The sequence below is a fragment of the Blennius ocellaris genome, assembly GCF_963422515.1.
Source record: "Blennius ocellaris genome assembly, chromosome: 8".
Classification (NCBI taxonomy): domain Eukaryota; kingdom Metazoa; phylum Chordata; class Actinopteri; order Blenniiformes; family Blenniidae; genus Blennius; species Blennius ocellaris.
Genome location: NC_137657.1, coordinates 24,140,345 through 24,153,432, shown reverse-complemented (window position 1 = coordinate 24,153,432; position 13,088 = coordinate 24,140,345). Strand labels below are relative to the sequence as shown.

General features: G+C 40.5%; 1 protein-coding gene across 1 annotated transcript in view; it reads left to right on the top strand.

Moving 5' to 3' along the window:
• The window catches only part of snap91a (synaptosome associated protein 91a), a gene marked incomplete at both ends in the record, with an annotated part of 30,603 nt that extends 18,174 nt beyond the window's left edge, over positions 1-12,429 (top strand). Inside the window, 8 exons of the mRNA XM_080500692.1 lie at positions 2,185-2,327; positions 4,120-4,195; positions 5,031-5,133; positions 5,588-5,681; positions 6,740-6,851; positions 7,448-7,554; positions 7,639-7,680; positions 12,364-12,429. Of these exons, the coding sequence (XP_080356818.1) occupies positions 2,185-2,327; positions 4,120-4,195; positions 5,031-5,133; positions 5,588-5,681; positions 6,740-6,851; positions 7,448-7,554; positions 7,639-7,680; positions 12,364-12,429 (743 nt within the window). The remainder of the gene's footprint in view (positions 1-2,184; positions 2,328-4,119; positions 4,196-5,030; positions 5,134-5,587; positions 5,682-6,739; positions 6,852-7,447; positions 7,555-7,638; positions 7,681-12,363) is intronic.
• Positions 12,430-13,088: the final 659 nt, after the last annotated feature.

The following is a 13,088-nucleotide window of genomic DNA, read 5'->3' as shown; positions in this document are numbered from 1 at the left end:
CCAGTCTGCCGGCAGTAAGTGTGCAGCTATTGATATGACACCACTAATGAATCAGGACTCAACAGAAATGGCTGTGAGTCTGCCCCGCTCTGCTGAATCAAGGCTTTTAATATGACACCAGTCATGTTTCACCCCCCTCTCTGTCCATCAACCTGTAAATACAGATCTGAGTCTCCCCTCTGAGATACCACCTGATGGATGGAGGACAGCGCCTCTATCTACCAGTGATTTCCTCCACAGAAACATATTTGTTATCTCCCAGACAGAGAGAAACGGGAGGAAGGAAACAGAACTTTAGACAGGCCTCGTATATCAGGTTGTACAAGGTATTCACAGCTTTTTAGAGTCTGCCCTTTTTCTCAACCCAATGCTGATGGTATAAAAACTTTAAAACCAAAGATTATTGAGCTAAATTAAAAGACATCTTCCTTCTTTATCAATAAACCGCAGTAACTTAGGATCACAGTGATTCGATTGAAGAAAAGCCTGGAGAATTTGAGTTTGTTTTTGGATTTGTGCAGAAAAGAAGTCCTGGGTAAGCTTTAAAAGGTTGCTGGTATGAATCCCACTGCAGGTGAAAGGAAAGTTTATGACATTACGTCTTCAAGCCAGCTTCTGTGTGACCTCAAGGACAGATATAAATAAGCAATTTGGAAAGAATTGTGTCAAAATTGTTTGCAAGAATCTAAACATGATGAGGCTATAAAGAATAAATATTAATCTAGCGGCTTTTCTAAGATACAAAAAAGCTTTAAAAAACATTATCCGGTGTAGTTTGATGAAATGCAAATATTGAGTTGGAATGAGTTTGGAATAAATATCAACCAAAAAGTGAGTGAAAACTTTAAATCTTCAAATTCTGGACTCATTTCTAAGTTTTAGGCACTGTTCCTCTTGTAGTTGGTTTTGCAGTTTCTAACACTTTTGGAATCGATAACTAAAATTCATAGCACACTGTTCCTATATGTTTGACACATTTTGATGTTCTTTTTGTCCCATTTTCACCCAAATCCCTTCCAACTTGAGTGCAAAATATGTGGCAGTTTTTGCAATTTCTTTTAGAATCATTAACAAAACATTGAGCACACTATTCCTGAAAAATCATATTAAAGAAATATATTGAAAATGAACTGGACCCAAAGATAGTAATCTTTGCGCCTCTAGTCTTAAAGAGGCTGGCACACAGAATAAAGCTGAATTATCATTCGTCGTGGTGTAAAGTCTGGTGATTATTGTGCATTTGCTAGAATAAACGCTTATACGATGAACTAAAAACTATCAGTGCTACTGTGAATGAAATTCCGACAATCTGTATTAAGCATGAGTATTAAGTGTGACTAGATGACTCTTGTAATACGATGAAACATTTTTTCCAACAACCTTTTTCCTCAAAAAATATCCCTCGCTATTATTCAATATAATTAGATAAAGTATTGTATTGGCTATATGCATTAAATACAAATATTTATGTAGATTGTGTTAGTCTTGACACAACTATTGATCAGGTCACTCTTTTGCAATACGTTTATTTGCATGTGGATATCACAATAATGACTGATCAGAAAATATTGCGCCCTCTTAATTCTTATTTGAGTGTTCCCTTTTTGGGCCTTTCTATCGAATGGTGCATTGTGCAATCTCTCGCCACTTTCCTTTTTGTTGTTGTTAATGTTGTGACAGTGTCTCTGCGGTGTAACAGTGCCCTCTTTCTCTGCCTGTGCTGTGCTGGTGTTAATGATGGGCTGCAGAGACCGAGTGCATGACTCATACCAGGCCAGTTGTGCCATAATGAGAAGCACTCATCAAAAAAAAAGTTTCAGTTGGGAAAAAGCACTTTTCTGGGTCATTTGCTTTGGCTTCCACAGATTAGTCTTATATTCACTAAAGAATGAACAGACAGTGGGCAGTTGGTTCCCTTCAGTGTTTCTATTAAGATTTTTAAATAGGTTGATTCACTCTGAGGCGCTCAGGGAACCTTTACAATCAGTCAAAGTGAAAATGAGCTTCTGTGTGTCTGAAATATATCAAAGCCCAGATGCAACAGGGTGGTTGGGTTTATTGCGGCGCTCTCCTGCCTTTTCCTTCCATCCCTGCAGCCGTTTCTCTGTTTCCAGCGCAGTCTGTACCTGTGCTGCTACATTAAAGTAGATTTTTCACGATCTCCCTCACCTCTGTGCTCCTCAGACCTGATCCAGGCCACCCAGGACACCAATGTGAACGTCCCCCAGATGGCCGATACGCTGATGGAGAGGGTGGGCAATGCCAGCTGGGTGGTGGTGTTTAAAGCTCTGATCACCACACACCACCTCATGGTGCAAGGCAACGAGGTGAGTCCAGAACAGTCCGGTGCTTTTATTGTGTGCCAGCTGGAATTTAATGGAGAATGAAGTCAGGAAATCCATATATAACTTTTAATCAAATGTATAAAATGATGGCATCAGCAAAGAGTGAACCGAGACAGAGAGCGAACATTTGGTTGAGGAAACAGTGTGTTCATACAGTCTGAGTTTTTTTTAATGTGAGCAGGAGATGATCACATTGATTTTGTTAACTCAGAATTCTAATGATTGTGTGGAGGGCGACAATGGGATGTCAAAGTTGATCTGACATGCATGTTTGATCGACGTCTCACATTATAGATAAAATGTATGAAGAAAAGTCTTTAAGATCCTTAAGTAAACACAACACAGGAGCTTCCTGTCCACCATGATGCTGGTTCGAGTGAGCCGTCGACACAGAGGACTCGTACCGTGTTCAACCTTCTCCGAAGAAACCATCCAAGATAGACACACAGATACCTGAACAGACACTGAAGCAGGAACGCAGATTCATGCTTGCAAGTACAAATTGCAGCGTTTATTTCATTGAAGTGATGCTGCGTCTCAAATTGTGGCAATGACTCAGTATAATAGAGTCAATTAAACTGTGCAACAGTACAAATGACTCCATTTAAAATTGCAATGTACAACCAAGCTGATTCAAATAAGAAAACACAAAATAATTATTAAATAGGCCAATTCTGCCAAGCTGATGAAGCCACATTTAATGTTTATCAGAACGGCTTATCACAATCTATCATAATAACTTGATTTGAAAGCCAATGGTGACACTTTACCAGAGGATGATCAGGAAGCTAGAGGTTCACCTGTTGGAGCTTTTGTTGGACACATGCCAGCACACTTTGCCAGTTTGGGTTTGGATGCCCTTTTGCTTTCAGCACTACAATGTGACACGAGAACGCCACATACCAACAAAAACAGATTCACATACGGTATTGAAAAAGTCCAACTCTTGCTTCATGGAGCTGGAGCCGCTGCCATGGAATGAGCAGAGGGACTCTTCAGGTCCTGACCTCTTCAAACAGTTGATGTCCTTACAGTTGAAGCAAGCCCCGACTCTGAATGAGCAATAAGATGCGATCAAAGCTGTCACTGAAACACTGATGACGAAAAACGAAAACATACATATCAATGCAGGAGTGCTCATCAGGAAAGAGAGAGTGATTATTTTGAGAATGAGCTTTCCCCCGCTGTCCTCCTCTAAGGTATTACCACAGAGCGCGGGGATTACTTATCCCAGCATGCACTGACTGACAGCACAGGTGATAACGGCATTAACCTTTGTCATCGACACGGCAGCTGTCAGGTGGAGGTGCACTCCGGTTGTCATGAGTTAAAGTGCAGCCCGTTCATACGTACAGCTCACAAATGAGCTCAGTTCATAATAGGATGATAAGAAAAGGTGACATTTTGTGTCATAATCTATGAGATGTGGATTTAAAGGTTCACAGAAACGGTGAACAAGGGAATTATGCTTGTTTTTATTTATCGTCATTTAATGAAATTAATTCCTAGTGTCCTCTCCATGTGTTTAATTTTCTACTGACACCCGCCCACTTGTGAAGACAGCAGAATTGTTTTCTAGAGCAGACCACTTTCTCCTCGCTTTTAGAAAGAAATACTAAAATCACACCAGTTAGCTGCTCTTTCCTCTACAGATTCACAGGCGTTAAATGATTCATTTGAGAATGATGATAAATAAGCAGAAATCTGTATTCACTAGACGAGGCTCTCAAGATAATATACATTAATATACATTCATATATTTGTGTTCATACAGAAATTCATTCAGTTCCTGGCATCGAGAAACACTTTGTTCAACCTCAGCAACTTCCTGGACAAAACTGGTTCTCATGGTGAGTGTTTTCTGTATAATTTCCATTTTAACGGGCTCCAACAAGGTCTTTTGGATATGTTGTATGGGAGCACAAACAAAGGTGTTGTGTTTATCTTTTTGTTCAGTGTAAATGAATTTGTCTGCGTAGAAACACAATTTAACAGACTATAGCCTGAGTCTGCACACATCTCTCCCCGGCTAACACGAACATGCTGACACACACTTCTTTTTCCACTTGTATTGATTACAGTCTTGTTAATCATTTTAAATGTCTTAATGGTCTAGTGAATTCTTATCTATCAGATTTGTGTTCATCTTCTACATCCTTTCCAACATTAAGACTGCCTCTGGCTTGGTAGGACGAGAGAGCCATTTCTACTGATGACACCGAGCTCTCCCCCCTGCCTGCGTTGGAGCATAGCTTTTAACTCTGTGCCTGTGTGGTGATTGAATAGTGCTTCCTCTCTGGTTCTCCGTGTCATATCTTTCTATTTTGAATTTTTCTTTTTTCATCATTTTGAGGGAATGGAGGGTTGTGAGCAGTGGGTGGACAGGACCATGTGTCTGTGGGTGAAGGGAAGACCTCTGCTTTTAACTTGTAAAACACTTTCTACAGCATTTCACTCCATAAAAAGTGCTGTATTTAAATAAAGATTGATAAAAGTGCAATGCAAAGCAGCTAAAAATAAGATAAACAATCAGTTTTTCAGTTTCTTTTCGAAGCTTGCCTCACTTTGCTTTCAGCATAGAATAGAAAACAATCTGCTGTTTGCACTGCGGTGAGAAGGGAAGTTGTGTCTGTGTGAACATACTTTGTGTGTGTGTGTGTGTGTGTGTGTGTGTGTCCTCCTCAGGCTACGACATGTCCACGTTCATCAGACGCTACAGCCGCTACCTGAACGAGAAGGCCTTCGCTTACAGACAGCTGTCTTTTGACTTCGGCCGCGTCAAGAAAGGGTACCCATCCCTCGTGAATCTCTCTGTGTTGGTGTTTTTATTTTTGGATCGTTCAGCGGGCCGTGCCTGGATAAACTGCATTTACCTCCACAAATATTAAGATGAGCAGCACCCCACGGAGGTCGCATCACGATAAGAATACAATGTGCAGCATTGAGTCAAGTACATGCTTGTAATGGCTGCAGATTTGAATACAGATGTTTTTTTGTGTCGCTCACGGTGTGGACGGCTCTGGTTCGCAGATACAGTGTCCCTCTGGCTGCACAAACTAGAGTACAGAGTAGAGTTTATGAGATACACTGCTCAACACTGAGCATGCCTGGTGCAGAGAGGAGAGTAATGACGGCCGTCAGTAGACCGTCATGCTCTGTTTCTCTGTTTCTCTTCAAGCTCTCAATATCTCGGAGAAGTGCCGCTGCTTAATTCTCACGTTGTCTCTTTCTTTCTGTCTCAGGGCCGACGGAGCCATGAGGACCATGACGGTGGAGAAGCTGCTGAAAGGAATGCCCACCCTGCAGAGCCAGATCGACGCGCTGCTGGAGTTTGATGTGAGTGACACTCAAAACTGTGAGGACGTGCTGACATGACACGTTGCTGCGACTTTACATTGCTCTGCAGGACCAGAGGCCAACGTTAATGATGGATGGTCTTTGATAGAGTGTCAGTAAAAAAAATGATTCAACCCTGCTTAGTATGGAGAGACTTTCTCATTACATAATGTCATGAGTATTTGTATAGATAAAGAAATATCATATAAAAGTAACAGCAATTATAGAAAAGACAAATATATATATATATATATATATATATATATATATATATATATATATATATATATATATATACACCATGAACCAAGACTAAAGATATCCAGAATTTTAAAATATAGATACATTGACAAAATGAATACTACACGAACCTGTATACTCACAATAATTAAAAATATCACCAATTTATTTACCAGTATACAATAATATATACAAATTTGATTCGCCAACAGACCTAGTACATGAAATGCTATCAATGCTATACACAATAACTACATAAATAGATCTGATACACCAAAATACAGATTTCTAGATTCATCACAATCACCAACATATATACTAAAGGTTAAATGATATATGCACCAAAACAATAGCAACAAAAATACTCTGCTCTACATATTAAATGAAGCAGCACTTGCATACTTAATAATATATCCAGAACAAATACACTAAAATATCACTAACATGTACCTGTATTTAGAGACTGAATACACTATAAACATAACAACATAGCCACTGATATGAACAGATTAAAGTTCAAATTGAATACATCAAATGCAGAAAATGTATATATTAGTGTGGAGTGAGGTTTACAATGTTGAAAAGAATTTGAACTGTTTGACTATTTTCAAAACAAATACAATGACTTTAGTAATCTGTTGTTTCATGAGTCATGTTTTGTTAAGTATTTGATTTTGGATTCAGTTTCATTCTCAGTTTTTGGATCAAGACATATAATCTGCAATCTATCAGACTCTAATCTGACTAAATCCCTGTGTGTGTGTGTGTGTGTGTGTGTGTGTGTGTGTGTGTGTGTGTGTGTGTGTGCGCTCGCTCAGGTTCACCCACAGGAGCTGAACAATGGAGTGATAAACGCCTGCTTCCTCCTGCTCTTCAAAGATCTGATCAAGCTCTACGCCTGCTACAATGACGGCATCATCAACTTGCTCGGTAAACAGCAACTCCAACGGGCTTCAGCAGATTTATAATTTAAAAAAAAAGAGTTTGCAGTCCATGGATGTTTTTGTGATCAATCAGATCAACAACAAAACATTCAGTGGTATAATTAAAATGCATTGTGTCTGATTAAACCGCAGCGTGATGGCCTAACCAAGGGATACGCTGTAAACACTGTAAATACATTTGTTGTTAGTTTAGTTTATTAATGGTTCCCATGATCCTCTTCTCCACTGTATACCAATCACCTCTTTATTACACTAGTTAAACACAGCAGTTAAAAGACTTTGCAGGGCACACACAGGTTGTATTCAGATGTTTGTCAGGACAGCAGATCGCCGCTGAAATAAAAGCAGCTGTCCTCTTAAAATTTTAAACTAATGCTTCATCGTCATCAGCATTGTCTTTTTGAGATTTATTGCTTTCTTGGATCGACCTGAGCTATCGAGATTCCATTTCAACCAGACACTCTGGATGCATCCACTATTTATTCTGTGTTGTTGTTAATTCACGTTTACATTTTACCTAAAGGTGTTTATGCTGAGTTGACAATTTCAGGAAAAGACGCTCACTCAACCTTTGTCTCCCAGAAAAATTTTTCCAGATGAAGAGAAGCCAGTGCAAAGACGGACTGGAGATCTACAAGAGGTTCCTGACTCGAATGACCCGGGTTTCTGAATTCTTTAAAATTGCTGAGGTGAGCTGCAGTGTGAACGCCGAGGCGCCTGCTCCGGCGAGGACTCATAGCTCTGGTCTCACACATCTCTGCCTTCTTTTACAGCAAGTGGGAATAGACAAGAACGACATTCCCGAGCTCACTCAGGTAAGATGGAAGGCTTCCACGTATGTTTACTGGGCGATCATTTAAAGTCACATGCTAACAGAGAACGTCGGCTTTCTATCAGACTGTCCTGCACGCGGTATGAAAGTATAGAGTCATTTTCTCCTGTTCTGTCCTCCATGAGCACCTCCGCTTCGGCGATCACACATCCATGCCACTAACAAGCCATGGTAGTTTGGTGATTGATGGCCCATGTCGCCTCCTCCTTCTGTGTTTCACTTCCAGCCAAGCAGATTGATCATTCAGACTGAGAGTGTGAGTAGTGAGTCGAGCACAGAGCTAGTTTTGGCGAGCAGACGGACTAAGGCACACTACATGATAATCGGGTCGGTTTTAGTCCCGCTCTCCCCCTCCAGAGCATCGGGAGCAAAGGCCCAATTGTTGGACGTCTGCAAAAGACAAAAAGTGTCTGGTTTTCCTGTGATGTGGGGGGTGCTACGAGTGATTTTGTCGGATCCGCGCGGAAGGCAGAGCAATGCAGCAGAGCAGGCGACCGATCGTCTGAACGAAGCTTTAGTTTTAGCTCCGCACAAAGCACAGCAGACCGTCGATCTACAGAGTTTCCATGACACAGTCACAGGGCCTCTTTCCGATCCGGATTCCTCATTTGTGGGTCACTGACAAAATCGAGTCGATTCCCAGGAAGAGAAGCCTGATTTTCCAAAGTGTTGCAGCCTTTCAAACTTTTCACCTCTGTTCTGTTGTGGAATTTCTGTCGTTTCAGGCGTGAATAGCTGTGAAGCTCTTTGATTGCACGTTTGTGAGGTTGCTTTTGTGCTTGGGGCAATAAATGATATTCTTTATTGTGCAGAGATGGAGGTTTATTGTTGGACTTGGAAAAATTAAAGTTTACTATGATGTTAGCAAGTTAAAAACCTGCTTGTTTACCTTCTTGTCTGAAGTGGCTCAGAAAATGCTTGTATGCTAAAAGTGAGGCAATGTCAGAGGTCTTCAACCTGTGGCTCTGGAGCCACATGTGGCTCCTCAGCCCCCAGGTAGTGGCCCCCTGAAGCTTTCAGAAAGTTATTTGGAAATAAACATTTTGTTTTCATTTTTATTTTATTTGCATACCACACTGATTGTCACTAATCTCATGGATTAGCAAAATATGGTAAAAGACCTGAAAGAGTTACAGTAGATAAATATAATAACTAAAATATAATAACTAAAAAGAAAAAAACGGAACAAAAGTGGAAAAAAACTAAAAGAAAGGAGAAAATAAAAAAGGAGAAAAAGGAAACTAAAGAAGGGGGAATGAAAACAGAAAAAGGGAGTAGGGGCAAACATTGAAAAATATAAAAGGGCAGAAGAGAAAAAAATAAGAAAGGAAGGAAAGGAAAAAACAGCTAAAGTGGCTAAAATAGCCATATGGTCATAAAGTTTTCAAACGCTTCATCTAGATATTTTATGTTAAGGTACTTCCTGTCTTGAGTTGAGGATGGAAAAAAAAAACTGCTTCTTGAAAAAAAAAACTCTGCTTTGATGTTTTTTTTGTCACTAGAATAAATTTTTCTAGCATGTCACATCCAGAGGTTAGTAGAAATGTGGTTCCATTCGTCAATCTAATTTTTGCTGTGTGAAGGATGGTCAAAAATCAGTCCAGAAGCGTTTTGTTGTCTCGTGCCGTGACGCTCTAGATATTTATCAGCCTTGACATCTGCTGCTGAACATGATGGAGACTCGGTTATGGAGCCAGTTTTAATTTGTGATTTTAATGCGAAGCAGCCTTTGAAATGGGACACACTTGACATGTTGCTGCGATGCAACGTTCAAAGAATTGGGCCAAGAGTGTGAGATCTCAGGAAAAAAAGTTTTTACAAAACGATCTGAAATTGAGGGTGAGCTGGTCTGATTCTGTCTGTCAAAGATGGAGAACACTTTGACTTCTACAGACAAACTAGAATACATGTGTCAAACTTACTTCAGTTGAAGGGCCACATGTATCCCAATTTGATTTGGAGTGGGCCAAACCTGTAAAACAAAAACCTTTTATGACATCTTCAAACGTTTCTCTTTGGTTCAGTGTGAAGACATACACAATTTCAACAAATAATCTTCTCTCAAGTCCTGAACAAGTTCACATTTTTAAAGTGCAATTTCAAAACGAGTCATTGTAATGGTGTCCGCTGGTATGAAATATCCACAAAACATGTCCTTCATTCATGAATCATCCTCTCTTTGAGTTTTGTTGCATTGAAAAATGCGACAAATGACATAACGCTGCTTCACTTGGCAAAACCTGCAGAGACTTAGGCGATATTCTGCGCTACAGTAGCTCTCATAGGACTAATGTTGTAAACACTTCCCACACAGTTGCTGCTACCTTTACACAAACCCACACTCAAAGTGTTGACGCTGACAATATGTTCTGACAAATAGTATAACTTTCCCTGCATCATAATGATTTTCCCAATGACTTTTAACTCTTATGTTATATAACCCTTAAAGGGTACTCTTTTAAATACTTGGGAATTAATAAAGTAATAATCTACTTCATCAAAGAATGACCAAAGTTTCACAGATTAAATTTTTTTTGTCCGAAAAACATTTTTTATATGACAAGTTCTTATCGTCAAGTATGTCGTCAAAGGGGTTTATGTGTAAGTGTAAAGCGAGATAAGACAAAGAAATGTGGAATTTACCAAATGTGCATTAATGAAGAATTATTGAAGTGCATTAATTCTTCTCTTATGGTGTTACAAGCCGAGTTGTACAGCCATGACAAAAACGGGAAACACAAACACGGTCTATCTAACTTAACTACAAGTTATTGGTTTTAAGGAATGAGCTAAGAAAACTGAAATGAACTATTATTATATATGTGCGACCAGAGGAGTTGGTACTGTGCAAGAGTTTGTAAATGCAGGTAAAAAGTCGTTAGTCCTGCAGTAGAACCCAAACTGAAAACAACGCTGCAGCACCAGGATTCTCATGTATTATGGAAACCATGCAGACATGCCTAAACTCTTTCGATTCAACATTTGGAGTAGAAGTAGAAGATCGAGTGCCTTAAAAGAACATTTTCCCTGAGAAACTTGATCTTGCTTCTTGGATTGTGGTCAGGTTTTGCATTAAATTCAAAATGCAGATAACTGAACTCATGTCTTGAACATTACACAATGAATCAGTGCTCAGTTACTGAAAGATCGAGTTAAATTTGCCCCCGTTTTTGTGTTTATGCAATAAGTATTTTGCTTCAAATTAGCAGGGCAGCATCCTCCAGAGGCCAACGAGATCTCATGTGCGCGGCAGAATAAACGTTATCGTTCACACCAAAATGACTGCCATTCATCTCAATTTCAAGCACCAGTTTGGGCCCCTCCCCCCTCTGCGAGCATGACCTACGTCAGCACAAACAAGACGGAGTGATTTCACTACTGGCTGACTTAAGAGCTGAGCTGTTATGTCATCTCTCCGGCACACTTGCGTGCTGTGGTTTTTAGAGCAGCGAGCAGGAAAAACAAACGGCGGCAGTGTCAGTCACATCATAGAAATCTCGTACACGCCATCCTGGAGGCTTGTTGCTGTCACACCCGCAGGGAAATGGTGCAGTAACTTAGATGTTGGCCTCCATGAATGAGAGCTCAGTGGATGTGTGAGGCACTTCAGTAATTGACCTATTATACTGTATCTGCCCTTCCTGCGCCTTTTGTGCTTGAGGACAGACGCTTAAACGTCCCAGGGTGATGAATGGTCTATCCCTCTCAGGGTATTAACAAAGCACACCCGCCTGCTATAAGGACAATGGATTTGCCTGCTTTGAAGTGATAGACCCAAGAAATGGAGCGGGGAAGTGAAAAAGCAACATATTTTATTGGCTGAATTAGCTCTTAGGAAGCTTGCTGGTTATTGTGCTGCATGATGGGAGGCCATCATGTCCCATTTAGCCTGGATGAGCATGCAGCTTTGCATCGTGACAAGCCGGAACCACGTTTTCTCTCTGAGCATGAATATTAAGCTCAGTTTATGTTTGTATGAATGAGAGCTGCATAATATAACCAATGAATTAATGACAACAACAATAACCGACAAAGGGGATTTAGAAATACAAAGGAGTTGTTGTACACGAGAAATCCTGATGTCTTTGTCGTATTAAAGGTTTTTGTAACAGCGATCAGATGTGGCTGATATCTGATGTGACTATTATGATGTGACAATCGAAGACACTGTGTCTGTTGTGTTTCTGTGTGTCTATGTACTTCACTCTGGGCCTGATTCGCTGGGCTCCTCTATGACGCGTGCTGAATTGCATTCCCATCTAAACACCCTGTCGTTTCAGTGTGTGTGATTTTGGGGTGATGAACTAAAATGTTATTGTGAGTGCAGTGGGAGTCTTTGTGTGCATTGGAGCCGGTTTACAAGAGAAAGATAGACTGTATCGTTTTTGTCTTTGTTTGCTTGGTTTCTATCAGAGAGCGCTGTGTCCCACAAGCAAGATATGAAATATGATATTATGGACATACCTTTGGAGGAAGTTATCAAACAGATCGGAGCGTTTCTACAAAGAGGAAAAAGATGAGATTTTGCTGCGTGATGTTATTCTATGCATCTTCAGTAGGAGCCCTTCTATCATATGTCTCCTTCTCTGATTGTTCCCGAGCTGCCGCTGGTGTTTGAATCAGGGCTCGTAGCATTAACACCGCCTCTTTCTGCATTTTCCTGCAGGCCCCCGAAAGTCTTCTGGAGTCGCTGGAGACCCATCTGAACACTTTGGAAGGGAAGAAGCCGTAAGTCGCTATATATATCTTTTAGTGCTTGAGCTGCAGTATTTTTAGCGGCGGTGTAGCTCTGCTTCAGCAGCTCGTTTCATCTACCTGTAGCATCTATTATACTCGTCTAACATGACATTTCTTCTTATCTTTACACGACTCAGGGATGATAAGTAAGTATTCTGTCAAAGAGATAGGATTTGTAAGTGTTTTTTCAATCATTTGTATTGATTGTTTTGGGGGGGGGGGTGGTGGTGTTGGTTCCGTTTAAGGTTTCTGTTAAGTGATTCTATAGGAACAGCATCTGAACAAACGTGTGTTTCTGTGTGGTCATCATAGATGCAGATGCAGTTCTATAGAATTATTTTCTTGTTTTGCTGCCTAAAATAATGTCGATCATCAAGGTCTCCAACTTGAGTTGCGTCATGGCTAAAGTATCTGTCACCATCCTGCTTTTGACGCATGCGATTTGGAAAGCTTCCCACCTCTCAGTGTCTGTACAAGAAAAAAAAGCTTTGTTGAAGTGCAGCTGGGGCCAAAAGCAGCCGTTACTCAGCCGATGCGGCACGGATCCAGTAATTGCAGATGTTTGCTTAATGGGATTGCTCCGAAATGCTGCCTGCCCGAGAACAACAAAGCGATACTTACGCCTCCCGTCTCAATCTCAGCCATTAGTTTTCA